The sequence below is a fragment of the Podarcis cretensis genome (assembly GCF_951804945.1).
Source record: "Podarcis cretensis genome assembly, chromosome: 2".
Taxonomy (NCBI): domain Eukaryota; kingdom Metazoa; phylum Chordata; class Lepidosauria; order Squamata; family Lacertidae; genus Podarcis; species Podarcis cretensis.
In genome coordinates this window covers 56,738,500-56,765,378 of record NC_137171.1, presented here as the reverse complement: position 1 = coordinate 56,765,378, position 26,879 = coordinate 56,738,500, and the positions used below count along the sequence as shown (strand labels likewise).

The following is a 26,879-nucleotide window of genomic DNA, read 5'->3' as shown; positions in this document are numbered from 1 at the left end:
CCGGCTGTCAACATTGTAGCAACAACAACCCAGGGTTTCCCGCCTAAAATAACTGACGTGAAATAACTGAGTGAAAACTATCTACAGTATCCCCCTGCTGGCGCCCAGGGTGAGAACTTCAGTACATAACAGTGTTCTACCTCTGGAACTTCTATGAGTCTATCATTCTGTTTCTTCCCAAAGTAGGTCATGCAGAGTTGTGAGGTCTGTTCTGTTTGCACAATCTGCTGTTGTATACGGAGGATATCAGCATAGACATATGAACACGTACACCAGTGGTGTGCGGTGATTTTTTTCATAGGGGAACAGTTAGGGTAAGGGGCATGCAGGGGGCTGTTGACGTAACCCATGTGACGTCCTAACGTTGTGCACCTGAGCATCGCACCTCCCTCCCTAAGTTGGACAGAAGCTTCCCAGGCTTTGTGAAGGAGGTGCCAGGGCCAGGTGCGAGGTGTAGGTGCCCTGCCCTCCTTTTCCATCTGGGCTCCTTGGCATGAAACCAACAGATTTGTGAATTCCAGGACATTCCTATAATTCAATAGGACCATAGTGATAATCACTTTTGCAAGATTTAATATGGATAATCTCTGCCTACATCAATCAGTATTGCACACTAAAACATCAATTTATGTTGGCTGAAATGAATGGCCCACACTGTTAAAAAAACTGTCATTAAACACAGCTTTTAGTTTACACCAGTGGAGGGGAACCTCCAGATGTGCCCCAATCAGCCCCAACAACCTGGGAAGGTGGGAGCTGCAGTGTAGCAACATTCCCCACCTCTGAATTACAGATACAATTTTGATTCATCTATAGAATATCTCCATAAATATACAGTGGTACCTTGGGTTAAGAACTTAATTCGTTCCAGAGGTCTGTTCTTAACCTGAAACTGTTCTTAACCTGAAGCACCACTTTAGCTAATGGGGCCTCCCGCTGCTGCCGCGCCGCCGGAGCACGATTTCTGTTCTCATCCTGAAGCAAAGTTCTTAACCCGAGGTACTATTTCTGGGTTAGCGGAGTCTGTAACCTGAAGCGTATGTAACCTGAAGCGTCTGTAACCCGAGGTACCACTGTACCTAAGCCCCATTGCTGCACTCCCTGACCTTCCTTGACGAAGCCATAAGCAGAACTGAGAAACAAATAAATGGAACATTTATAAAATATTAATCTTCTAGAAGCTAATAATGAGTTGAGGGAGTGGAGGACCTAATGGATCTGTCCCAGATGATACTCTCTTTGCCCTCCTGAGCTCTCCCCGTTTCCGAGTTTCACTCAGAAGCTCTGCATTCAGGACTATACACAATCTGTGATTCAACATTCCAAGTTTTTCTGACTTAATTTATTTAAATAGGCAAATGGCAACTCCGTTCCCTAGAGTGAGAGTATATTTAGAAAGGCAAACATTACACTAGCAATTTCCACTCATCCAAGGATCAGATTTTCCACTAGTGAATGAGGAATTTATAAGAGTAGGCCTCCCTTTTAATGTCAATAAAAACTGTAAGCAAGGAAGGCCCCTGGACATTTGTGAAGCTGACAGGAGAACTTGCATTTGGGCTTCCCTCCAGTTTTTCCTGGGTATACAGCTCGCTCTAGCTTGCTCCAAAGATAAAGGGCCCCAGGTGGGATATTTAGAAATCTCTTAGGACAGTGTAATCCTATATGAGGTAAAAGGTAAAAAACATCCCATATATGCCTACTCAGACATAACCTCTATTCGTTCCAGGAAGTAGAATTTAAATATTGATGTCAGTAAATAGATTTTCTGGGAATAGGAGTATTACTGTCAGTTTGCCTTAAGGTAATTCCTGCCCAGACTTGGGCTTGACAAAGGAAAAACAAATCAAGGAGAAACTGTTTGGAGAAGGGAAGTGGAGGACGCATGATTCCATGCTTAAATTCTTTCATTATTCACACTTTCCTTGATGTAGGCCCCACTGAATCCAATGGTTTCTGGCTTCTACTAGGGTGTTCATAGGACTGAATAGTTAATCAGCAAACATTTTCATTCATTGGTAGCATATGCATATCTATATTAAGTCTGTGAAGCTTCTATACTAGAAACAATATTTTTCCCTGAGATTTTTTGCAATAAATGCCATTTTAGAAGTCATCTGTCTTCTCTTGAAAATGAACTCACAGTGGAGAGCTTTGCATAGATAAAACACAAGTTAAATACTGACCCCTGCCAGTCATGTATGGTTGCTCAATATACTCTTAGTGTCTGTGTTTACCAGGAATGACCCTTATTTTCCATTCTTCGTAAATCCACTTTCTTGGTAAACCCCAGCCCCATTTTTGCCTTTTGGGGATGCCAAGTTAATTTTTGTTTTCGGTGAGATTTCCTAGTGCTGACATCCTGGAGGGTTTAGCTGCTTTCCCCAGAGTCCCTAAAACTTTGCCTGGAGGTTGGATGCCTCACATTTGCAGTGCACATATAAATGCAAGCATATGAAATAGTGTAGAGCCATTCTGAAGCAGCTAATCTCCTTCTTAACATTTGCCACTGAAGGCCATATGGTTGGAACATGTTTGGCAACGTAGTGTTGTTTTATTGACATCAGGTTATATTCTCTACTATCTATCAATCTACCTTGTACTTAATCACTGTTACTGTATTTCAAATGATACATGCATGGCAATACATTGAGTAAAATTTGTGGAATCTATGTGCAATCACATTCGCACTCCCTTGGCAAGACACCACCTCTACCTCCCCTCACCATTTACAGTGGTACCTCAGGTTACATACGCTTCAGGTTACATACGCTTCAGGTTACAGACTCCACTAACCCAGAAATAGTGCTTCAGGTTAAGAACTTTGCTGCAGGATGAGAACAGAAATCGTGCTGGTAAAATGCGGACTTGACTATGCTACCATTCAGTGGATTTGTAACTGGCTGACTGACCGAACCCAAAGGGTGCTCATCAATGGTTCCTCTTCATCCTGGAGAAGAGTGACTAGTGGGGTGCCACAGGGTTCTGTCTTGGGCCCGGTCTTATTCAACATCTTTATCAACAACTTGGATGACGGACTCAAGGGCATCCTGATCAAATTTGCAGATGACACCAAACTGGGAGGGGTGGCTAACACCCCAGAGGACAGGATCACACTTCAAAACGACCTTGACAGATTAGAGAACTGGGCCAAAACAAACAAGATGAATTTTAACAGGGAGAAATGTAAAGTATTGCACTTGGGCAAAAAAAATGAGAGGCACAAATACAAGATGGGTGTCACCTGGCTTGAGAGCAGTACATGTGAAAAGGATCTAGGAGTCTTGGTTGACCACAAACTTGACATGAGCCAACAGTGTGACGCGGCAGCTAAAAAAGCCAATGCAATTCTGGGCTGCATCAATAGGAGTATTGCATCTAGATCAAGGGAAGTAATAGTGCCACTGTATTCTGCTCTGGTCAGACCTCACCTGGAGTACTGTGTCCAGTTCTGGGCACCATAGTTCAAGAAGGACACTGAGAAACTGGAACGTGTCCAGAGGAGGGCAACCAAAATGGTCAAAGGCCTGGAAACGATGCCTTATGAGGAACGGCTAAGAGAGCTGGGCATGTTTAGCCTGGAGAAGAGGAGGTTAAGGGGTGATATGATAGCCATGTTCAAATATATAAAAGGATGTCACATAGAGGAGGGAGAAAGGTTGTTTTCTGCTGCTCCAGAGAAGCGGACATGGAGCAATGGCTCCAAACTACAAGAAAGAAGATTCCACCTAAACATTAGGAAGAACTTCCTGACAGTAAGAGCTGTTCGACAGTGGAATTTGCTGCCAAGGAGTGTGGTGGAGTCTCCTTCTTTGGAGGTCTTTAAGCAGAGGCTTGACAACCATATGTCAGGAGTCCTCTGATGGTGTTTCCTGCTTGGCAGGGGGTTGGACTCGATGGCCCTTGTGGTCTCTTTCAGCTCTATGATTCTATGATTCTATGATTCTATGATTGTATGTGCTCCGGCGGCACGGCAGCAGCAGGAGGCCCCATTAGCTAAAGTGGTGCTTCAGGTTAAGAACAGTTTCAGGTTAAGAACAGACCTCCGGAACAAATTAAGTACTTAACCCGAGGTACCACTGTACACATACCCTAAGCTGAATCCTGGGTAAAACTCACAAACTGCAAGAGCTCGTTTATTAGTACAAGCAGCCAAGCTAAGGTTCTGTGGCCATCTGCCAAGAATGCTATAGTTGCATCTTGTATTCAAGATCTTGAATCCAACAGGGCGTTGAAGTAGATGACCTCTGATATGCTTTTTAAACTCTTAAAATCCTATGGTGTATGGGGAAGGGTGAACAGGGCTCAGGCAAGATATTTTTGCAACGTTTTCTGAAGGAGAACCTTCCAGGGTCAATGGTAGAAAACTGTTAGTATGGCAGCTCCATTACCAATTAACATCCTGAGAGTAAGAAAGAAACAAGACGCCAGAATCATCCATAGCACCACCTTAATAAACCATGTCCCTTCATGCTATTCCCTCCAGCAGAAAACATATTTGCATAGTGTGAGCATATGTTGCAAGTGAATATTTAAAAACTGCTGCTTGTTCTTTTGGTTACGGCTTTTCCCACACAGCGCTGCAAGCAATAAATACATTCCCAAAAGGAGATGTAAAGCCTTGGGTGGAGGCAGGTGGTCTTCTGTTACAAAACTAGGATTCCACCATGATTCATCTCTTGTGAAAGTGTCCATTATGTGTAGAGCTGCCTTAGGACTTGGCTCTAAAGTTGGAATATTTCCTTGAGAAAAAGCCTCAGAGGGAAAAGCCTACTACACTGCACATCCTGTAAATACAACAAAGGGACAGCTACCCAGGCTGTGTCTCTCTATACCCGGACTGATTCAAGGAGGATAGGCTTTCTTAAACTCATCTGGGATTCTTTATGCAGCTTTGCAAGGAATCTGAGATGCTATGCTTTACTTCTTAGAAAAGAACCCTGTGTTTATTGCACAGGTATGTGTGAGAGTGGCGAATTATGAGATTGCAACATGTTCTTAATTGGGGAGAAAAGCCATCTGTTTGGGCCTCTTCAACAGCTGATTCTTCTTCTGCAAACAAATTAAGCACATGTTTTAGGATTGACAAAGGACTGTAATCCAGAAAGGGGAAGACTAATCCCCTAGATGAACTACACCCCCTTTTTCATAAGCCCATCATCCTGTTTGCTGGAAGGGGAAAAAACCAGAGAGGAGTTGATATAAACCTTGCTCTGAGCTTTAGTAGGCCCTATCTGCTTTCTGAGGCATTGAATCATGTAGTCAGGCACAAAGGTTTGCCACAATTAACTTGATTTATGCTTCTCGGTACATTTTAAGATGCATGCATTCATAGGTGCCAACTCCCTGGGGCCGTGGGTGCCCAAGCACCCATAAAATTCCCCTGAAGTGGCCAGGTACCCACAAATTTTGGTGCCAGGGCCTGCATGCTGCATGGCACCCACAGCCCTGGGCACCCACAATCACGAGGCCAAGCTGGCACTCGTGCATGTTTTCAAATGGCACGTAATGGTCTTGTGTATGTTCTTCCTTTATAAGGGACCTTTTAATGCATCCAATCAACCTTCTAATGATAAAATCTGTATCCTTTCTTCATAAACTGCCTTTACATTTCTACAGTCTTGTTCCTCAGTGTAATATGAATCCACTGTGATTAATGCCAGCGACAATGAAGGTTTTAGCTTAGATAAGCAACAGGCAATGTTAGCTCCATCACAAAGCTTGGTATGTCAACACTGCCAGACAAAATGGGTCAGGGATGCATGTCAAAGCCTGGAATGCCTAAGCTCTTCAGAACTACAAGGAACAAAATCCAGCCAGGCCTTGTGAATGTGACCTCAGTCCAGAAGAAAACCCCAAGATCAACACATACCCAATCACTGGTGCTATAGGACTAACATCTCTCTGACCACGTGCTGCTGACAGCCGGCAGTCAAGATAAGAAAGAATATGAAAGGAGAAGGCTTGAGCAACTGATTGCAAGATGGATGGGGAGAAAATAGTACAAAGCCTAGGCAGAAAACAGCATCTTTGGGGCAAGAATTTTGCATCCACTTGGAGTATGGCGCATCTGGCACTACAGCCCTGCTCCTTACTCCTCATTCTGAACTCCTTGCAGCTAGAGAACCTATTCTTGATATCCCTGCAGTGTGCGAATAAGAGCTCTTATCTGAGCTCTTTCTGAACTGTATTCAGTAAACATGCTGTTCTTAAATCCCAGCCCACCCCTCCACAGAAGAAAGGCAATGTAGCATAATACAGTGGTACCTCTGGTTACGTACTTAATTTGTTCTGGAGGTCCGTTCTTAACCTGAAACTGTTCTGTTTCTGGGTTAGCAGAGTATGTAACCTGAAGCGTATGTAACCCAAGGTACCACTGTAGTGGTTAGAGTGTCAGACTAGTACCTGGGGAAGACCAGGGTTCAAATCCCCATGAAGCTCACTGGGCCTGTCACTTCCTCACAGCCTAACCTACCACAAAGGGTTGTTGTGGGGATTAACTGATGAGAGGGAGAACCACGTATGCCACCTTGACCTCCTTGGTGAAAAAGGTGGGATGTAAATGCAACAACAACAACAACAACATTTTAGCAGTTTGTTTAAGGATGGTCGTTACACTCACTAGGGGTAGCCTTCCTCCCAGCTCTCACCAGCATCTCTTCTTCTCTCAGTTCATTCCCATCAGGGAGGTAAAGGTTGCTATTCTTCCTTCAACTCTAATATTCATTTACAGTTTTGATATTTAGTCAGCCTCTCTCCATCAAATGCCCCTTTGTGCCCTCCAGCAGCAGGCTTCAGGCAGGTTGTGGGGCAAGGTAAGTATCCCATTGATGCTAGTCTCTCCAACAAGCATCCCTTCATATGGTTCACCCTTACAGGCAACCACAAACAGAGACCTCACATCTTTAACCCAGTCCCATGCCAGCTAAAGTATTCACCTGTAGGGAGGTGAGGGCAGGTAACTCAGCAGGTTCTGCAACCCCCAGCTCTTCACCCCCATCACATCCTCAACACAATGTAGGAGCCTGAATAGAAGTCTCCACGGGGAAGTGTTTATCAGGCATACCAACAAACTGAACCAGGTCCCATTTCATGATATGAGCTTCATCGTGATATGCTGCTGGATAACAATTATTTTGCTTGTTTATTACATTTCTACCCTGCCTAGAGCCAGGGAGACCCATTCAGCCATGATGCTCAGTAGGTGACCATTTTGAGTCATCATCTTTCAGCCTAGTTTACCCAATAGGTTTAATTTTAAGGCAAAACATGGAGAGGTGAAGAACTATGTATGCCACCTTAAACTCCTTGGAGAAAAGGGTGAGATTTTTTATAATAAAAAGTACCCAAGACAGAACTCTTTCACGCACTGAGGCCTTTAATTTTTTTACCCACAGCTCTCAGACTTAGGAATGCTCAGCTAATCCTCCTCCCCCCTGAACCGGCTTATAGGCTCAGAATATTTTAATGCCAAAGTACATGCCTAATTCCACATACATAATTAGCTTTCTCCTGAAAATCCTGATTAAATGATTTGCCCACAAATTCTACAAATTCTGATTTGCACTAATCAGCATTGATGACAGGCTCATTCCTCTTTGAAATGTCAGCAAATGATATGAAATCAATCTGTATTCTGCCTGTTCTTTGAAAATGGCTTAATTGAAAGAACAAAGCCATTGGAAACCATACATAGAAGTATTATAGTATTTCATTATATTCATATTAAAGATTTAAGACATTAAATATTTAAGAGTCAATAATTGTCAATGTTCTTCTAAAGCACTTTGTTTTGATGCACTGCTCGCAATAATGGAGCATGGGTAATAAATAATTTCAGGAATATACTGGTATTCCTAATCTAGAGATTAGGTTCACCTGTCCAGTATCCTGTTTCTGACAGTGACCAGCCAAATGCTTTCAAGGACATGAAGAAATAAAAAAATCACTTTTCCTCAGATGTGTGCCAGCACATGACCAAAAACAAAACATCTGCCATAGGAGAGGATGAGAGTTATATTCACCTTATGTTTACCCATAGTCACATTGAAATTAATTGACCTATGTTAGTTATGGCAATTTCAATGGGTCTACCCTGAGTAAAAGTTGGTTGAATACAACCCATACATTTTAAGCTTTTGCAGCACTGACCTGGTGGCTTCTCAAGTATAGTTTGATTGTGATATGCTGTTGGCTATCTCAAGGGAGTGGAAAGTTACATTTTCAGCTCTTTGTGATGTGGCTGATCTACTACATGGGAGGAAAGATAACATCTTTGATGGCTACTACTAGAACTGGCAAAGCTGATTTTAAAAGGCCTTTCTATACCTTCATGGAGGATAAGGCTATCAATGGCTACTAGCTACGATGACTACGCTCTGCCTTTGCAGTTGGAGGCAGTAATGCATCTCAATAATAGTTGCTGGAAGCCATAGGAGGGGAGATTGCTAGTGTGCTTGGGTCCTGCTTGCTATTTTCCCACAGGCAAATGGCTGGCCACTGTGAGAAGAGGACATGGACGAGCTGGGCCAGTGGTCTATTCCTGCAGGATCTTCTTGCGGTGTTTAGTTCTTACCTGTTTCATTTTGTACATCAGAAAGATCATTTTTGCACACTCACAAAACAATCAGGCAAGGGGCAAGCCAGGCTCAGTCAACTTATAAATTAAACTCCTTCTCATTGCTCTGTCCCGGTGATGGTATTCTCCATTATTTTGTACCATAGTTTTTGTATTTAAAACTGCTTTAATTTTCCCATTGTTGATCTGTTAGCAACTGATCAAGTCTTATAATCTATTATCAGGCATTGATTGGTTGTCCCTATGTAAAATATGTACAGTGGTACCTTGGGTTACATACGCTACAGGTTACAGACTCCGCTAACCCAGAAATAGTACCTCGGGTTAAGAACTTTGCTTCAGGATGAGAACAGAAATCGTGCTACGGAGGCGCGGCGGCAGCAGGAGGTCCCATTAGCTAAAGTGATGCTTCAGGTTAAGAACAGTTTCAGGTTAAGAACAAATTAAGTACTTAACATGAGGTACCACTGTAATCCCGTTTAGACCTGTTGAGGTGTGGGGCATCACCTCCTCTTGGCATTTTCTTTGCTCCTCTTGAATTGCAGCCAGGGGGGTCTGGCCCATGGGCATAGTCAAGGGGGGACAGGGAGGGGCAGCTTCCCTCCCAATCGATAAAAATACATGGCTAACTGAGGTTCTCCCCCCCCCCAATGAAAAGCCTCCCACCCCAACAAAAATCCTGGTTACGCCCATGGTCTGGCCTTACATTATCTTTTCACCTTCTCCATACCATCCCTTTTATCTCATTCAACCTGCTGTCAATTCTTCTTTCACGGCATTTTATCTTTACAAGTTGTTTACAGGTTATTTAAAAATGGCAACAGTGATTTACATTAAAGGAAATCAGTTTAGCTGACTAGAAAGAGACACAGCCTGTGCTGAGGCTAGGAACTGCATCCTACTTGTACATATTTTTTCTGTTGCCAACAGTGTGGGCAAAACTTCTACCTTGATTAACATTTGTTAGTTGCACCAAGGGCAACATAAACATTGCTTTGGTTATGTCAACGCATGGAAACAAGTCGTGCAGTTGCTGTGTACTCATTGCACTTTTAAAACACATCTGAAACACGTGAATTCTGGGTGCTGTAGTTTGTTAAGGGTTGCTGGGAATTATAATTCTGTGACGGGTAAAGTGCAGGGCTCTTGGGGGAAGAATGTACTTCAATTGTGCTTTAAAGGTATAGTGATTAGGCAACACAATATGAAAGGCTTTGGTTCCTGCTCTAAATAACTTGGGAATCTCCCTGTTGATCATGTTTATGTCTGCTTCTTCATGGGCACTTTTTTCCAGGTTTGACCCAGCCCTCCTTCCTGGAAATGGGAATGTCTACATGTCTAGATTTGCTTTTATTAAAAAGACATTAGTGCTAACACATATTTGTGCATGATATGCAATTAGCTCCTTTACAGTTTTTAAGTGTACACTTAAGATCTTTTATGCGTAAAGTGCCCTTAGGATATGTTTGTTCACATTAAGGGAGTCTCCTTTTGAAAAGGGTGGAGTGCTGCTGTTGAAACCTGCACTGATATAGAAAAAATAGGGGTAGTTGGCTTTTGCTGCCCAATTCCCCAAGGGACTGAGTCCCCGAAGTCCATGATCAGTAAGAGATGAATGGATGGATTGAGGCAGGATAAAGTGAAAGCAAGACAGTTCTTTATTTTTCTGTTGCAATAGAGTTCCCTCCACTCCTTGCAAGGAGGCAAGAGAGACCCAGAACCAAGAAGAAACATCTCTTTTAAGGGTTTGCATTTTGTCGTGGAGAAGAAGCATATCCCCTCTACAAACATTCAGAAATTATATCACACACAAGGTGAGGCTACTGTGGCTCAGACAGGCCAAGGTATTCCTGAGGATTTAGCAAGTTTTACATAGTTCCAGACACAGTTTACACAAAACATTAGCATTTGATAAGATGATCAAGATGCCGTCAGACATCCCTCAATGCAGAGCATCTGGGAAAATAATGACAATTAATACAAAGGAGGTTCATAGATATAGGAGAGGATTGCTGTCTGCCTACCTGTTCGCAGGCAAGGGGGATTTAGGAGGCAGAGGAAATATTTAGAGTCTTCAGGAGATCCAAGATGGCTTTTGGATTGCTCTCCTGTACAATTTTAGACGTGTGGTTTATATACTTATGTATGTGTATTTACCTTGTGCAATTATCAACATTTATTCTATATCTGAGACCTTAGAATTCCTATAACACATCTTATACTCTCTCTCCCTCTCTAGAATCATTCTACTTTCATTGAATACAGTCATACCTCGGGCTGAAGTAGCTTCGGGTTGAGCGTTTTCGGGTTGCGCTCCGCAGCGACCCAGAAGTAACAGAATGCGTTACTTCTGGGTTTCGCCACTCGCGCATGCACAGACGCTCAAAATGACGTCACACGCATGCGAGGAAGCAGTGAATCACGACTCGTGCAAACACAGGTTGTGTTCGCTTCAGAATGCGAACGAGGTTCTGGAAAGGATCCCGTTCGCATCCCAAGGTACCACTGTAAATATATACAGTATATTAGAGCTTAAAATCTTTGGTCTTCATTTGTAAGCAGACTGTTGTCCTGAGGATTTTTTTTTATATATATATAAATTTTTTATTAGTTTTCCAATTTTTAAAAGACACCACAAGAACAGCATACAAACAAACACATAAATTCATAATTTCTTAACCTCATTTTCATAAGCCTCTTTTCTCGGACTTCCCCATACCTTCCCCTTTTTGCATCCTTTTTTTTAACAATTATTCAACAACCCTTTTAACCAATTAAATTTAAATTCATTCTCCTTTTCAATTTCACCCTAAATCAAACAAAATTTACCGCTGTAATTCTACGTCTTCCTCTCCCTTAACATTTTAGCACTCCTCAATTTTATGGTAGTTCTTAAGATATATTTTAAACTTCTTCCAATCTTCCTCCACAGTCTCTTTCTCTTGGTCACGGATTCTGCCGGTCATTTCTGCCAATCCCATAAAGTCGATCACTTTCGCCTGCCATTCCTCCAGCGTGGGTAGCTCTTGTGTCTTCCAATACTTTGCTAGAAGAATCCTTGCTGCCGTAGTGGCGTACAAAAAAAAGTTTTTGTCCTTCCTCGGCACCAATTGGCCGACTATACCCAAGAGAAATGCCTCTGGTTTTTTATGAAAGGTGCATTTAAGTACTTTCTTAATCTCATTATGAATCATTTCCCAGAAGGCCTTAATCTTTGGGCAGGTCCACCAAAGGTGGAAGAAGGTACCTTCAGTCTCTTTACATTTCCAACATTTATTATTGGGCAAATGATAAATCTTCGCAAGCTTGACTGGAGTCATGTACCACCTGTAAATCATTTTCATAATGTTTTCTCTTAAGGCATTACATGCCGTAAATTTAATACCTGTGGTCCATAACTGCTCCCAGTCAGCAAACATAATGTCATGACCTATGTCTTGTGCCCATCTAATCATAGCTGGCTTCACTGTCTCATCTATTGTATTCCACTTCAACAGCAAGTTATACATTCTTGATACATTCTTAGTATTGGGTTCTAACAGTTCTGTTTCTAATTTCGATTTCTCCACCTGGAAACCAATTTTCCTGTCTTGTTTGTAGGCCTCCATTATTTGAAAATAATGGAGCCAATCTCGTACCTTGGACTTTATTTTCTCAAAACTTTGTAGTTTAAATTCACCACCTTCTTGTTCTAAAATTTCAGAATATTTTGGCCAGTTAGTTCTCATATTAAGTTTCTTTACCTCCTTAGCCTCCATTGGTGAGAGCCACCTGGGAGTTTTATTTTCCAATAAATCCTTATACCGAATCCAAACATTGTACAGTGCTTTCCTAACAATATGATTTTTAAAACCCTTGTACACTTTAACCTTGTCATACCAAATATATGCATGCCAACCGAAACCGAATCCTGAGGATTTTGTCCTCTCTTTGTAATTAAGTGAAGTCACTCATCTAAGACCATCTGCCAAATCCAGCTGTTCAGAAACAGCAGAATGCATATTACATGCAAATGCACGTAACAGTATATTTCTTGGAGAAAGGCCATAGCCCACTAAGGTACTTATGTAGACCTACTGGCCTCTATTTTCATAATTAAAGCAAGGTCTGGAAAAGCTTGCTTAAATTCACTTTTTTGTAAGTGAAAATGGAAGGCCAGTGAATCTACACAGGTACCTTAGTGTACTATGACCTTTCTCCAAGAAATATACTGTTATGTGTTTAAACAAGTTGTGTTCAACTTCCTGTATATGCTACCCGTAGAAATTATAGGATATTGTATAGAGTGCGTTAACTTGCTTGACATGTTATAATCTCAAAAGTGTGGTTCCTGTTAACATTTGCACCTCCTCTCCGCTTGCTGGAATCCTAGCCATCCTTACAAGTGAGGCAGCAAAAGCTTCTGTCTGCTTGAACCCTCATCTCTCCTTCTGCTCTTGGCAATCACACAAACAACATGAATTCTGAAGACCATTACATACCCACTCATTAACAAGAGCAGTTTCTTGCCAGAGGAAAGAAAGAATTGCTGGCCTGGCCTTTAAAGAAAGAAAGAAAAATCTTGTTATCTTTAGTTCAGAGAGTTCCATTCCTTCTCTATTACACAGCATTTCCAGCAAAGGTTACAGGGGCTGGGACAGCAATAACCCTATCTCCCAACGCAAGCCTATAATTGCTTGATGTAAGTCAGCTGATAGGTGAAAGACCCAGGAAACTGCAGATAAAAGTTAAAGGTAATGGGAGAAATTCAGCATCACCGTCTTCTAATCATTTGGCGCAAGCATTTCTGTTTGCCAAGAGGAACAACCTCCTCTCTCCTCTCCTGCATGCTGTGCTGAGGGTTCTCCTGACTCTCCCAAGTGAATTTGGGGAAATGCGTGGACAGGAGGAGAAGAAAAGCCCTGTTGCATTAGCAGGAGCCCTTGGACTGACTTCTGCTAGAATGCAGAGTTAGCTGAATCTAGGCCAAAGTCTTATTTTTATTAAAACAACTGTATTTTAAACAAAGGTGTAGAGTGAGGTCTTAAATTTCAATAAATAATAATAAATAGACTCAATAGTAAGAATAGTTCATGGCTGCCTGACCCATTATATCTGGTATATAGGCAGTGGGATAGCTTAGTTATTAAGAGCATGAGACTCATAATTTCAAGGTCATGGGTTCGAGCCCCACATTGGGCAAAAAGATTCCTGCATTGCAGGGGGTTGGACTAGATGATCTTCATGGTCCCTTCCAACTCTATGATTCTATGAAGATACTGAGTCATAATTAAAACCTAATTTGGAACTGCTTCTGATATTATATTTATAAGAAATATGGAGTGGACTTGTAAATATTACACCTTTCCTTTTGATTTACTCAAGCGTACAATAAATTCACTAACCAAACTATGTCGTATATTCAACTGTTCTTGTAATCTGGATATTGCCTTAAAAGTAGCGTTTAAACTGTTCTAGACATCTTCATTTTATCTCATTGGTGAAATGGGATTCTGAAGCTATTTATGAAGACCATCAGGCTGTTGTTTCGTGTGCTTTGTTCAGAATGCTCCAAGAGAGGCACAGAAAAGGCGCTGTTATTTATTTTATGTCCATCCACCGCACTTTAGACTGTGGGGAGAATACTGAGCAGGGCTGTCCATAAGCAGGACAAAAACAAACAAACAACCAGTTATATTAATAATACCAGATATGATTTTGGGAAGGTCTACATACCAGGAGTTGGAAAATATATGACAGACCTACATCATCACACTGTTTTGGCATGAAGCAACATAAAACTACCAGATTAAGGGAGGAACAACTGGGAATACAAGACCCAGTGTGCTATTCGGAAATAATCTATTTTTGTGACATGGTTCCAGAGCAATGTGACTTAAAGGAGGAGGCAGTTTAATATGGGCAGAGATTATTCCTGTGTCCTAAAGATAAAAAACAGCACCTTAAATTAAGTCTGAAAACCATAGCAGATGTTATAATTCTCTCTCTCTTTTTTAGGAGAGTTATAATTGTGACCTTCCAGCTTCACTTAATATTATGGTGGTGGCAGTCTGAAGCCATTTAATTTTCTTAACTGTCTTCCTAAACATCTCCAGATGTACTGCAGTAATGCAACCTGGAAGTGACTAGAGCAGGAGAATGAATGAAGTTAGGCAAGGCTTTGCACAAAAAGGGAACCAACTGGAACTAGCAAAGAGGGCACTCCACTACTGCATGATCACTCAGGAGCATGGCTGGTTCCAGAATCACCTTCAAACGGCAAACCTGATTCTAAGGTTATGCTCTTCTAAACCAAATGTCTTTCTTTGAGATAATTACTTTACCTGTGATGTCTTGCTTTAAGATAATCATCTTGGTGCTTGGGAGAATAATACATCATACATTTGTGCCCCAGGCAAACATGTGTGCAGAAGGACAGCACACTTTATAATGTCATAGCCTACCATAACACTTCCGTCTTGGGATCCATTTATCGCTGTGAGGTCCCAGCATTGTATGGGAATTATGGCCATCAAAAACAGTCAATGCAAAGAACAGCTATAGTAGTGCTTGCTTGATGATAAATAAAAAGGAAAACATTAATACATTATTCTTAGCCTTAATAAGAAAGTGCTGGGGAAGGCAGATCTAGCTGTATACTCTTGGAGGGGACTGATTCCAGTGAACTGTTCACAAATTCCCAATGTATGTGCATCTTCAGGCTGTCTTCTGTAACTTGTTTAAATATTTGTTTGTGCACTCTTGCTCATTAGTTCACAAGTAGGCAGAGAAGTTAAAGAATGGTCTCATTCTTTTATTCTCTGTTGGTCTATATGTGAAAAGACTCCTTTATCTTAGGCCTCTTTAACCAGGCCTTGGGCTGATTGACATCCAAGGCCCTTTTAAAATGTGATGTGGAAGAGAGGATTATTGGGTTGTCTTTGTTTTTATTATGTATTTTGTGTTTTTTATATAATAATTTTTATGTTGTGAACCACCCTGAGATCTATGGGTATAGGGTGGTATACAAATTTAATAATAATCTTAGGCAAACCAGTTACTGCCAGTGTTTTCAAACTGTGCTCTCCATGAGTCCAAAAATAACTACTGATATATGATTTGTCATAAACTCAGGGAAACCCCAAGCTAGCAAGCCCCACTTGGGCTGTGGGTCCTTGCTTGCCTTCCATTAGAACTGACAACTTGAGGTCAGGGGTGGTACATTCCATTTCACCACTTGAGGCAAAACAGGAAGCGCCGTCCGACTCTGCCACACCACCACCACCCACAGGACACTCACCACCACTGTGCCACCTGCCAGTGGCATTGGTAGCTGTACCATACCCTCCAACATTTCTCCAATGAAAATAGGGAAATCCCATGCCATCATGATAATTTTACTAAGGATAAGGATAGCACATTTCATCGTATGTGAATGTGGTGCAGTGGTTAGTGTTGAACTAGGAGCTGGAAGACCAGGGTTCAAATCCCATTTAACCATGAAGCTCCCTTGAGCTGGCCACTGTTTTTTAGCCTGAGTGTATCCAAGTACAAAATGGGAGATATATGCCACTTTGATCTTATTGGAGGAAAGATGGAATATAACTGTAATAATGAATAAAAATAAACAAAAGGCCTGCCTGTTCAGTCAGCATTCATCTGTCTTGGGAGACAATGGAGGAATGCGCCTTTAAGGGTGAAGTCAAACTGTTGGAAGGCTGCAGCGCTTACTGTGGCTGTAGAGACCAATAGAGGAGGAGACATGGTTTATTGCAGCTGGGGCAGATGAAGGTGTCTAGTTTTGCTATTACAGATGCATCATGGCGTTTCTTCTCTCTGCGCTCCTCCAAGCGGTCATCCCTTCGCTGGGCATTGTATTCAGGACAAAGAAAATAAGGTTCACAAAAGAAATGCACCCTGCAGATACTCAAGAGTACTTTATCCTTGGGTCATTAAAAAAACCCACCACCCTGTTATACAAGGTGAGGCGCCGTAATTTTTGAAAACGAACATTAGCATCTTTAGAGCGACACCCCTTTCAAGGAAGTGTTTTAAAGTTCTTTGCACGGTGCTTGACCACCTTTCTCTTAATAAATTCCTCACAGAAGCTATTTTTGCCTCTGGAAACAGCGCGACCAGCAGCCCACCGGGCAGCGAAAACCAGGGCCTTAGTTCTGGTGCGGCGCTCTCTGCCTCAGTCCATCTGGGTGGCAGCCTCCTCCAGACTGCTTTTCGCGCCCAAAGGCCCGGGCGCCGCGAGGCAGGCGGAACGCCTTGGGGCGGGCTCGTCGCCGGCGCCTCCCTCCAGCGGCGGGAACCCGCTCGCAGCCCCAGCGAAGGTTATCTCGGTCAGGACCGGTTAGCGCCGCTCGCCCAGGCGAAGGGGGTGTGCGCGGGAAAGGCGGAGTCCGCCGGGGGAAGACCCCACCTCCGGAGAGATGACAGAGCCAGTCAAGAGAGCGCAGCGCGGCTGCCGCTGCCTCATACCCACTCGGCGGTGCGCGCTCTGCTGCTGGGTCTCCGTCAGCCTCCCGCCGCCGCCGCCATGCGAGATTACGACGACATCATCGCCTTTCTGGGCGAGTGGGGCCCCTTCCAGCGCCTCATCTTCTTCCTGCTCAGCGCCAGCATCATCCCCAACGGCTTCAACGGCATGTCCGCCGTCTTCTTGGCCGGCACCCCCGAGCACCGGTGCCGGGTGCCGGCCAGCGCCAACCTGAGCCGCGAGTGGCTCAACGCCAGCATCCCGCTGGAGGAGCGCGGCGGGCGGCAGGTCCCGCAGCGCTGCCGCCGCTACAGCCTGGAGGCCCTGGCCAACTTCTCCGCCCGCAACCTGGTGCCCGGGCGAGACGTCAACCTCAGCCAGGTGGAGCAAGAGAAGTGCCTGGACGGCTGGGAGTACAGCCGAGAGCCCTACCTCTCCACCATCGTCAGCGAGGTAGGGAGGGGCGGCGGGCAGGCGCCGCAGCAGCTGCTCCGCGAGGCTGATTATTATGACTGGGCTGTGGCGCGCGCGCGTGTGTTTGTGTGCGGAAGCGTCAGCTGTGGCTGGAAGGGAGAGTGAACTGCGTGTGTTGCCGGCGTGAGGGAAAGGAGGCGCGCGTGTCTGGAGCCTCGGAGTCAGAAAATGGAGGAGCGGGTCGGGGCTCCGAGGAGGGGCCTGGTAGGCTGCAGCACGGGCAGAAGATGCGCTCCGGGGCCGACGCGCCGCCGAGCGGAGGCCGACCCGGGCGCCGGGGCTGGGGCACGTGTCGCCGGCGCGGTTGTCTTCGTTTCTGCTGCCGCCTGGCTCCCCGGAGGAAGGGCTGCATTTAGGCTGCGCGGGGTCTTCTTCTCATGCTTTCCTGCTTCTCTGGCATTGTCTCGTGCATCGCGCGGCACCTCGGTCCGTTTGCCTCTCTGAAGTCGTGGCACAAGCCTCTGCTCCTCGCCCTTCCATGCGTAGGGACAATGCTGCTTTGTTCGTGATCTCTTGGGTGTATGAGGAAGGGACCGAGAAAGGCACTTAGGCAACTTGCATGCATACATTGGGGCCCACGTAACAGATCTCGGTCAATGCATTTAGCTTCGTATGGTTAAGATCCAGCAGTACCATAAGGGACCTGTTTACCCATCCAACCCAGGAAACATTTAGGGCCTCTACTCTTATAGCTGCTTGATGCCACGTCGCTATACGTCACCATTAGGCCACTGACTGTTGAACGTGTGGACTGGCTCCATTGCAAAGTGTTGTATGTGCTGTGTGTAGGTGGATGATGTGTTGATTTCGTTCACACGTGTAAATAAACTGAATGCACCCATAACTTTTTGTGTTAATGGATCCTGCTCTCAAGGGAATCATATTAGAGGGGAGAAATCTGACTGCAAAACACAACACCAGAGTGAGGCTCTAAGTTATCTGATGGATCAGGCTCTTCTGGGTAAGAGAGCCATGATGCTGGGAAAGATTTGTTGTTTTGTACCCTTCTCTGTGTGTGTTGTTCTCCAGCTGTCACTCCCTTCCCAAGTTTCTTCTTACCATATGGAGGAAATCATATAGGCACCCTTATGATCAGCAACCAGAATACTGCATAGGTACCTCCCATTGCCATCTATATCCTGGACTGGTAGGCTACTGTAAATAAATAAAAAACACAGCTATTGCTAGCATGCTAATTATGTCAGGTCAGATTAGATCAACTCCTTAGAGTTCTGTTGAACTGTGTAAGTGTGGGCACTGGTGTGGAATAACATCAATGTGGTAGCTAAGGGTGTGTCATATAAAGGGTGTTGTCATAATACGATTTTAAAAACATGTTATTTCACCTCCTTAAGGGGAAGAAAAAAGGAGCACAGTCCAAAACAAATTAGATTACCGTAACTAATCTAGGATAAATCTGGTAGTAATAATTACCCAATCTCCAGAACTAATCTAGAGATCACATCAGATTTCTCTTTTTTCATTTTTTAAAAAAATATTTATTTCACAAACAATTGTTCTAATGGAATAGACTGTTTTGTAGATGAGAGTTGAAACTCTTACTCATTTCTGAAACATTCATGCTTAATATTTGGAGGATTATGGATTAGGTTAACCCAACACGTACCTTTTGTATATACTCGAGTGGTAACAATAACAGTCCAATCCTATACCTATACCTCAAAAGTAAGCCCCATTGAGCTCAATGGAATTTACTCCCAGTAAACTGGTCAGGCCACTGTTCAGACTTGTTTGTTTGGGAACTGCTACATTGCTTCATGTTATGGATGCTATCCGGGAGACTGCTTGAAAGACTTATCAATTTAAACTCTATCCTTTCTGTAGTTTAATACTGTTTAGACATTTACCGTAAATGAAGACTTGACTATTCTTAACTGACTCTTGTTGGTCCTGAAAATGGGGTCAGTGAAATGGAACATATAGTTATGAATAAGACGCACAAGCCCATTATTTTTATTGTGATCTTCCGAAATATCTGAAAAAGCACCACATCTTACCAGTAGTCAGTGAACTGCAGTTTTAAGTTGATGTGGGGTCTTTCAACAAGATTGACTGTGCATTAAGTCACTGGATGCGATAATGTTTCCTAATACCAGTTGCTGGAGGCCACAGAGGAGAGAGTGCTCCTGTGCTGATATCCTGCTTGCGAGTTTCTCACAGGTTTCTGGGTGGCCGCTGTGAAAACAAAATGTTGGCCTAGATGGGCCATTGGCTTGCTCTTGCTCTTATTATGTGTGCAGTTGTTTCCCAGTCTTAAATACTTCCTCAAAGTCTTCACTTTGCAGAAAGACAGAGAGAGCATTTCCTAGCCACTCACAAAATAGTTCTTCTTCTAGCATTTGTTTCTGTTGTGGTTGTTGTGTTGAATAGAGTTGTACAGGGACACCTACAGTGATAGGCAATAATATTGTTCCTTCATTCCTGCCCTAGCAGCATTTTGGAAACCTTGTGTTGAGGTGGATGATGTTGTTGTTGTTGTTAAAAAATGTTTAGATGCTGCTTTTCAGTTTAAAACTCTTGGGGTATCTCACATAAAACAGCAACAGATACAGTATAATAAAACAGTGTTAGCTGACCTTTATCATGAGCAGGAGAGTATCGTATAATCCTGTTGTTGCTTGACCGTAGTATCCTCCTAAACTGACTTTGTGCAGTGGGATTGATGGCACTGTAATTCAAAGCAGGCAACAGACTTTGTAGGAAAACTGTGTGTGTGTGTGTGTGTGTGTGTGGTGGGGAGAACAGCAAAACCGAATTGGCCTGAATATAAGCCTCCCTTTCCCCCCAAATTCTGACCATGAAAAGTTAAGACTTATGCAGAGTGCGCATAAGTCCACCCCTCCCCATTATGCCCTGTTTTCAGTCGTGCATCAATCAGATATGCGTAAAATGGTTGCTGCCTGTTGTTAACTTCTAGCTTTAGGACAGTTCACAGAGTATGGCTTTGTCCAACTGTCCATCAGCCCACTGGCATTTGCACTATGGGGTCCTTCTACCATAAGGAGAACCTGCTGGATCAGGACAGATGTCCATCTAGTGTAGCATCAAGTTCTCTCAGTGGCCAGCCTGTAGGAAGGTCACAAGCAGGACATGAATGCAACAGTGCTCTCACTGCTGTGATTCCCAGTGAAATAGTGAAGCAGAACATGGCCACCTTGACTAGTAGCTACTGATAGCCTTATCTTCTACGAATTTTTCTAATCCTCTTTAAAGCCATCTAAGTAGATAGCCATGACTACCTCTTGTGTAAGCCAATTCCATAGTTTAACTATGTGCTGCATGAAGAATTACTTTCTTTTGTCTGTCCTGAATGTTCAAAAATTCAGGAATCTTCCAAAAGTCCATAGTGCTCTGACTTCTAGTGTTAGGACAGAGGGAGAACACTGTATTCATGTTGTTTCATGCTATGCATAATTTTATACACCTCTAATTGTGTCACTTCTCACTTGCCTTTTCTCTAAACTAAGAAGCGCTCAATGTTGTAACCTTTCCTCATAGGTGAGTTGGTCAGTACTCTTGCTTCTGAGATGAGCCGACCAGAATTGTACACAGTATTCAAAATGGATTCATGCCTTCGGTTATGATATTGACAGCCTTATTTTCAGTCCTTTTCCTATTGATGCCTACCATCTTGCCCCTAATGCTTTTTAACATAACATTGAAGCCTTTGGGTGCAGTCATTGGGATATTTGGAACATGGTGTCATCAGTATACTGAAGACACTACGCTGCCACATCTGAAATCAATTGAGACGATGCAAGTTCTGTACCAACATGGCTTGAGTCAGTGATGCGCTGGATGAGGGCCAGTAATCTGAAGCTGAATCTTGTTAAGATGGAAGCTCTATGGATAAGCGGTTCCTAAGTTTGAGAAATTCACAGGTTGCCTATTCTTGATAGGTTTGTACTCTTCCTTGGGAGTACTCTTAAATCCATCATTGTCACTCAGTGGCCAATAGTGCTTTTTCCGGCACATATACTATCTACACCTGTTCCTTGACAGGGATAGCTTGGTCTTAGTGATGGAGGCTTTAGTAACCTCTACACTGTACTATTGGAATGCGCTCTATGTGAGGCTACATTTGGGGTGGTTTGGAAATTTCAGCTAATGTAGAATGCTGTGGTCCAGAGCGGCTCCACATTAGCGTATTTCACAGATGCTAAAAGCTCTACACTGGCTTCCGGTACATTTACCAAGTTCAAGATATTAGTGTATAAAGTCCTAATGGCCTATAATGCATTATACACCTACCAGAGCACTACCGTCATGTGGCTGAATCATCCTAACTGTCCCACAGCTAACTCTCGTTCATTCAGTTTCTGTGCAAACCAAGGTTTTTCACATTATGGCACCAGTAATTTGGAACACTGTTATAAATAACATACAAATAAGGTGATAAAACCAATAAAAGCCAATAAGCAAAGCAAAGCAGAGCTGGTAGGCCTGGGCAAATAAAAAGGTATGGAAGAAATGCCTTAAATAAGTAAATGAAAAATGTTTTCATTTACAGTGTAGCCACATGCACTGGCTGCTTAATTGTTATGCACACTTTTAAAGGTGTGCCTTATCAGAGGCATAGCTAGGGGGCAGTGGGCACTTGGGCCTGCAGTGAACCCGAGCCACATGTCTCCTGGGAGTGACGTGGTGGCTTGGGTCTCTGCAGGCTCCGCGCTGTCTGAAAGGGCAGTGTGCAGTTTGCACCTGCCCGCTGCCTCCTCCTGAGGATGCCACTCTACAGCTGAGGGGGAGGCAGCAGGCGGACTGCATGCAAGCTCCATGTTGTGCGAAACTACTGTAAACTACAATGTGTTTCAGTGATGATGGTTGAGACCTTAGCCTGGGGCTTCCGTGCCTTCTCTCCATTCTTCTTTCATGTACTCTGATCCCACCCACCCCACCCCACCCCGCTGACGTCCTGGTTTGCTGTAAGCATAGCTTCCCCCACTGCATCCAGTCCAGGTGAAGCATGTTTTTTCTGCAGACCGTAGTTGGAAACCATAGGCCACATTTCTGTGTGCTCCTAAAGGACTATAGCATTAATATATATATGTGAACATGTGGAACAGATGCTCTTCCCTCCCTGTTTTCTTCCCTAGCCACAATTCTTTTTGCCACCATTTTAGCTACATTTACCCTAGATAATAGCTGTCTAGGCTTACCCGTTGGGCCATCTGTTGTCCATTGTCAATTTTGACAGAAATTAGCATGATACAAATCTTTTCATCTGCATTGTTTCAACATTTGATGGTACTTGGGGGCTAGGTTCTTGGAAATGGGGGCAAAACTACTTCATTGTACTGCTTTCCCCACATATACTTTGTCCAGCTTCTACTTTGATTTAAAGGTCTTTGTTAATTGTAAAAAAAAAAAAAGAGTAATTAGAAATGAAGCTAAGGAAGGGCACCCTGTTGAAAGGGCTTAGTACTTAGCCAATGTACGTATTCGGGGCTGTTTTAAATCAAATTGGCCTTATTTCTACAATTTCCGTAAGTGAGATCTGTATATTTTTCTCTGTGTGTTTTGAGTTTCTAGGCTAAATTGAACACAAAATACTTGGCTTAGTTGGGAATGAGTTGTCTTGTGTGCTTCCCCAATCCCGATCTCCTAGCTTCTTCCCCGTGCAAGCCAGCTTCAGTTCTTTGATTCTGGTCTCTTTAAAGTAGTTCCCCATTATTATGCCTAAAACAGAAAACTAGTTTAATTTCACGTTTTCTATCAGACAGGATCAGGAGCCACAATCAAACTGTGGTTTCAGATCCTGACGAATCAACCAACATTGAAGTACAATTCAGGTTATGATTTAATGGAATAGTAGACCAGATTCAGTCTGGTGCATGGATACGTGCTGGAAGTCTAAGGAAAAAGAGGATACCTTTTACTATATGTGGTGGTTATGTCAGATCGTGAAAGCTTTTTGGGAAATGTATAATGAACTGGGGGGAAATGTTCAAGGCATCTTTTATTTTAAAAAGCTTTACTTTTGGGAATAATAGGTCAAGCAATACCCAAATGTCAGGGAAAAAAGTTTATTATGTATGCAACAATGCCTTATGATGATTTACGCGCAGAAATGGAAAGAATCTGGTGCATGAGGGGTAGAGCAAAGGTAGCACAGTGGACCTGACACATGTTCCTGGCACACAAAAACTATGGTTTGTTAAGCCAGGAACATTATGTCAGAAACATCTCTTGATCTTGTTAGCTTTTTCAGCCTGCTTCCTTGATTTTATCCCTTTGTTTCATTTTTACTTTCCCACAGGTTTCCAAAGATTGGTACCAGCTTTTTATTTTGTCAGAATTTGCCCTGAAGGCAGGCTTGTTGAGTTTTAGGCTCATGGACATTTGCTTCTTAGGCTAATACAGGTGCTCTATTGTGCTTGAACTCTATGATATTTCAGTTCATTGCAAGACTTGGTTTATTATCACTTCACCATGAGTTACAATTTATTTCTATAACTGTATTTGCCCATATATTGATTGTCTTTGTGTTCAGTGGTTACAAACAACAGAGCAAGGTATTTATGTCAACAATGTTCTGTTCTCACCCCACTATTTTGATTACTGGTGAAGGCTCAGGAATGTTCACAATTATTATTGCACAAGAAAGTATTAACCTGTTTCAGAATGTTGTTGTACTTCTGAACATGAGAAAACTTGCAGGAATTTGTACCACTTCCTGTTCCCTTTATGGTTATTATTCCTACAGTTGAAGACCCACTGATATTTCTTTGACTTTGGTCCTGCAAACTACCTATATAGTACATTTGCCTCCTCCATTAGCTGGACCAATTTTTTTTAATTCACAGGTGGCATTGTTGAGCCAGTCAGTCCCTTAGCTAGGATAAAGCTCAGGGGCTTCAGCAGCTGTGGGCAACCCTTGGCCCTCCAGATGTCACTGAACTACAACTCCCATCAGTCTTAGCAAGCATGCCCAATGTCTAGGAATGATGTGAGCTGTAATTCAGCAACTTCCGAAAGGCCAGACATTCCGCACACTTGGACTAGGAGATGCAGCAAGCAGGGTGATATTGAAAGGAGATGGGGGCTGTGAGAAAGCAGCCTTTCCACAAAGTGTGTATTGTGAATGTGGCAGGAACAACATGATTGCTTTGCTTATATGTGATGGAGGGCTGGGTAATTGTGAAGTGAAAAGCTGGAAAGAGCAGAACCATGCCGCAAATGGTACTTCGGAAGTATCTATTGTGTGGTTTACTGTGAACATTTCCAAACTGAGGTTGGTTATGGGAAAATAAGACTTCTTTTTCCTTTGGGGCGCAGTAAAATCTCTGACGTTTTGAGATTTTAAAAAGTTACATTCTTGGCCCGCCGTTACAGAAGATTTGTAAACACAGAGAGAAGAGCAGAAATGCACCATCACAGGGGTTAGACTGGAGAAAATAAAGTTCTCTCCTTTAGTTCTGTTTTTCCTTTGAGATAGAAGAACCGAAAGCATATTACAGGAAATTAACTCATATTGGCCAGCACTGTGCACATTATGAGGTAGAAATAAGAAGAAAGTGTAAAAATCCTGTCTAGCCTATGATTTAAAAGTTGTTGCAGGATCATTTGGTTTTCAGGAGCAAACTAGATAGATGCAAATTATATAGATTAAATTCATCTATGCATTTAATGCATAGGCTCTTAAAAATGCAGGTTACATTAGTTGAGAAGGGTTGATAATGAACTGTATCAGGACAGGCATGGAGAAGAATTCAAACACTTTCCTCCCCTGCAGTGTCCTGAGGAGAATCCCTTTTCTCAAACTGATATCTGCTGTGGGGAGGGATTACCCCAATGCATGACCAGAAGGAGCCAGAATGATATCTGGATTTTTATTTTATTTTTAAAAGCTAACTTAAACCCAACTTTTATTTATATCCCACTCCATCTTATTAAATAATAGAGCACTGAAAATAATTCCAGCATTATTTATGTTTATTTACCGGTTAGTGTCAAGGGACGCAGGTGGCGCTGTGGGTTAAAGCCTCAGCGCCTAGGGCCTGCCGATCGAAAGGTCGGCGGTTCGAATCCCTGCGGCGGGGTGCGCTCCCGCTGCTCGGTCCCAGCGCCTGCCAACCTAGCAGTTCGAAAGCACCTCCGGGTGCAAGTAGATAAATAGGGACCGCTTACCAGCGGGAAGGTAAACGGCGTTTCCGTGTGCGGCTCTGGCTCTGGCTCTGGCCAGAGCAGCGATGTCACGCTGGCCACGTGACCCGGAAGTGTCTCCGGACAGCGCTGGCCCCTGGCCTCTTAAGTAAGATGGGCGCACAACCCCAGAGTCTGTCAAGACTGGCCCGTACGGGCAGGGGTACCTTTACCTTTACCTTTTTACCGGTTAGTGTCTGAAAGATCCATAGCTTCCTATTCAGAACTTTCACTTGGAGTTTCACAGCTTCAAAAAATAAAAGACACTTGAATCAAAATAATACTTTCAGTTCTTTCATGTCTTAGTTTGTTCCTTAATTAAATGTGGGCATCAATATTCATTTGATGCAGAAATCTGAGACAAATGAGAGCTCAAAGGATTAATTGTTCACGGCCTTGCCACCATGTTACAGGAGCAATATGCTTGTGCAGATACCCAGATTATAAACATCTAAACATGGCACTGTATTCTTCAATATGTAAAAGCGCTTCCACTTAGGTCAGTGGCCATAGGGAAGCACCCCCCCCCCATCTAGGTGAGCGTGCATACATTGCACTAACAAGTTTAAGCTGGGCCAACAAACAGCTGTTTCCCATTCATGTCTCTCCCTTCCTTTGCACTTCAATAGTATTTCTTTTCTCCAGTTTTGTTTCATCTATAAGGCAGCAATTTCATGTTCTGGTCATCTTTAGTTTGTACACCAATATGATCTGGGTTTATTGTTTCTGTCTTTTTTTAATGCAGTGGCCAGACATTGCTCTGATTATTTTTAATACAACCTAACTGAAATGATTTCATTAATATGATTCCATGTCATTTTGATGGGTGATGACAGTTGCTATTTAAAATAAATAAATGCCACAGTCTCTCGTAATGGAGAGCAGAAACACTAAAGCTGTGGTTCTCTGTCTTTGCTTCACTAAGTCTTCTATTTTTATTTTTATTTATTAGATTTATATGTGTTTCTATGCCTTTCTTATAAAGTCTGTGGCCAACACTCTGGTAACCTCTAGGTTGAATTACTGCAATGCATCATGCAAGGGGCTGCCTCTGAAGGTGGTTCAGAAACTTCAGCTGGTGCAAAATTTGATGGCCAGAACAAGATTTGAGCTGATCCTGGCCTGACTGCGCTGGCTGCCAGTTAGTTTTCAGGCCCAATTCAAAGTGCCTTACACGGCTCAGGACCTCAATACCTT

The 26,879-nt window shown here is 43.1% G+C and overlaps 1 protein-coding gene across 1 annotated transcript in view; it reads left to right on the top strand.

Moving 5' to 3' along the window:
- Window positions 1-16,690: 16,690 nt before the first annotated feature.
- SLC22A4 (solute carrier family 22 member 4) overlaps window positions 16,691-26,879 on the top strand; it is a 52,965-nt gene continuing 42,776 nt past the window's right edge. Inside the window, exon 1 of the mRNA XM_079966567.1 lies at window positions 16,691-17,495. Within this exon, the coding sequence (XP_079822693.1) occupies window positions 17,103-17,495 (393 nt within the window). The 5' untranslated portion in view covers window positions 16,691-17,102. The remainder of the gene's footprint in view (window positions 17,496-26,879) is intronic.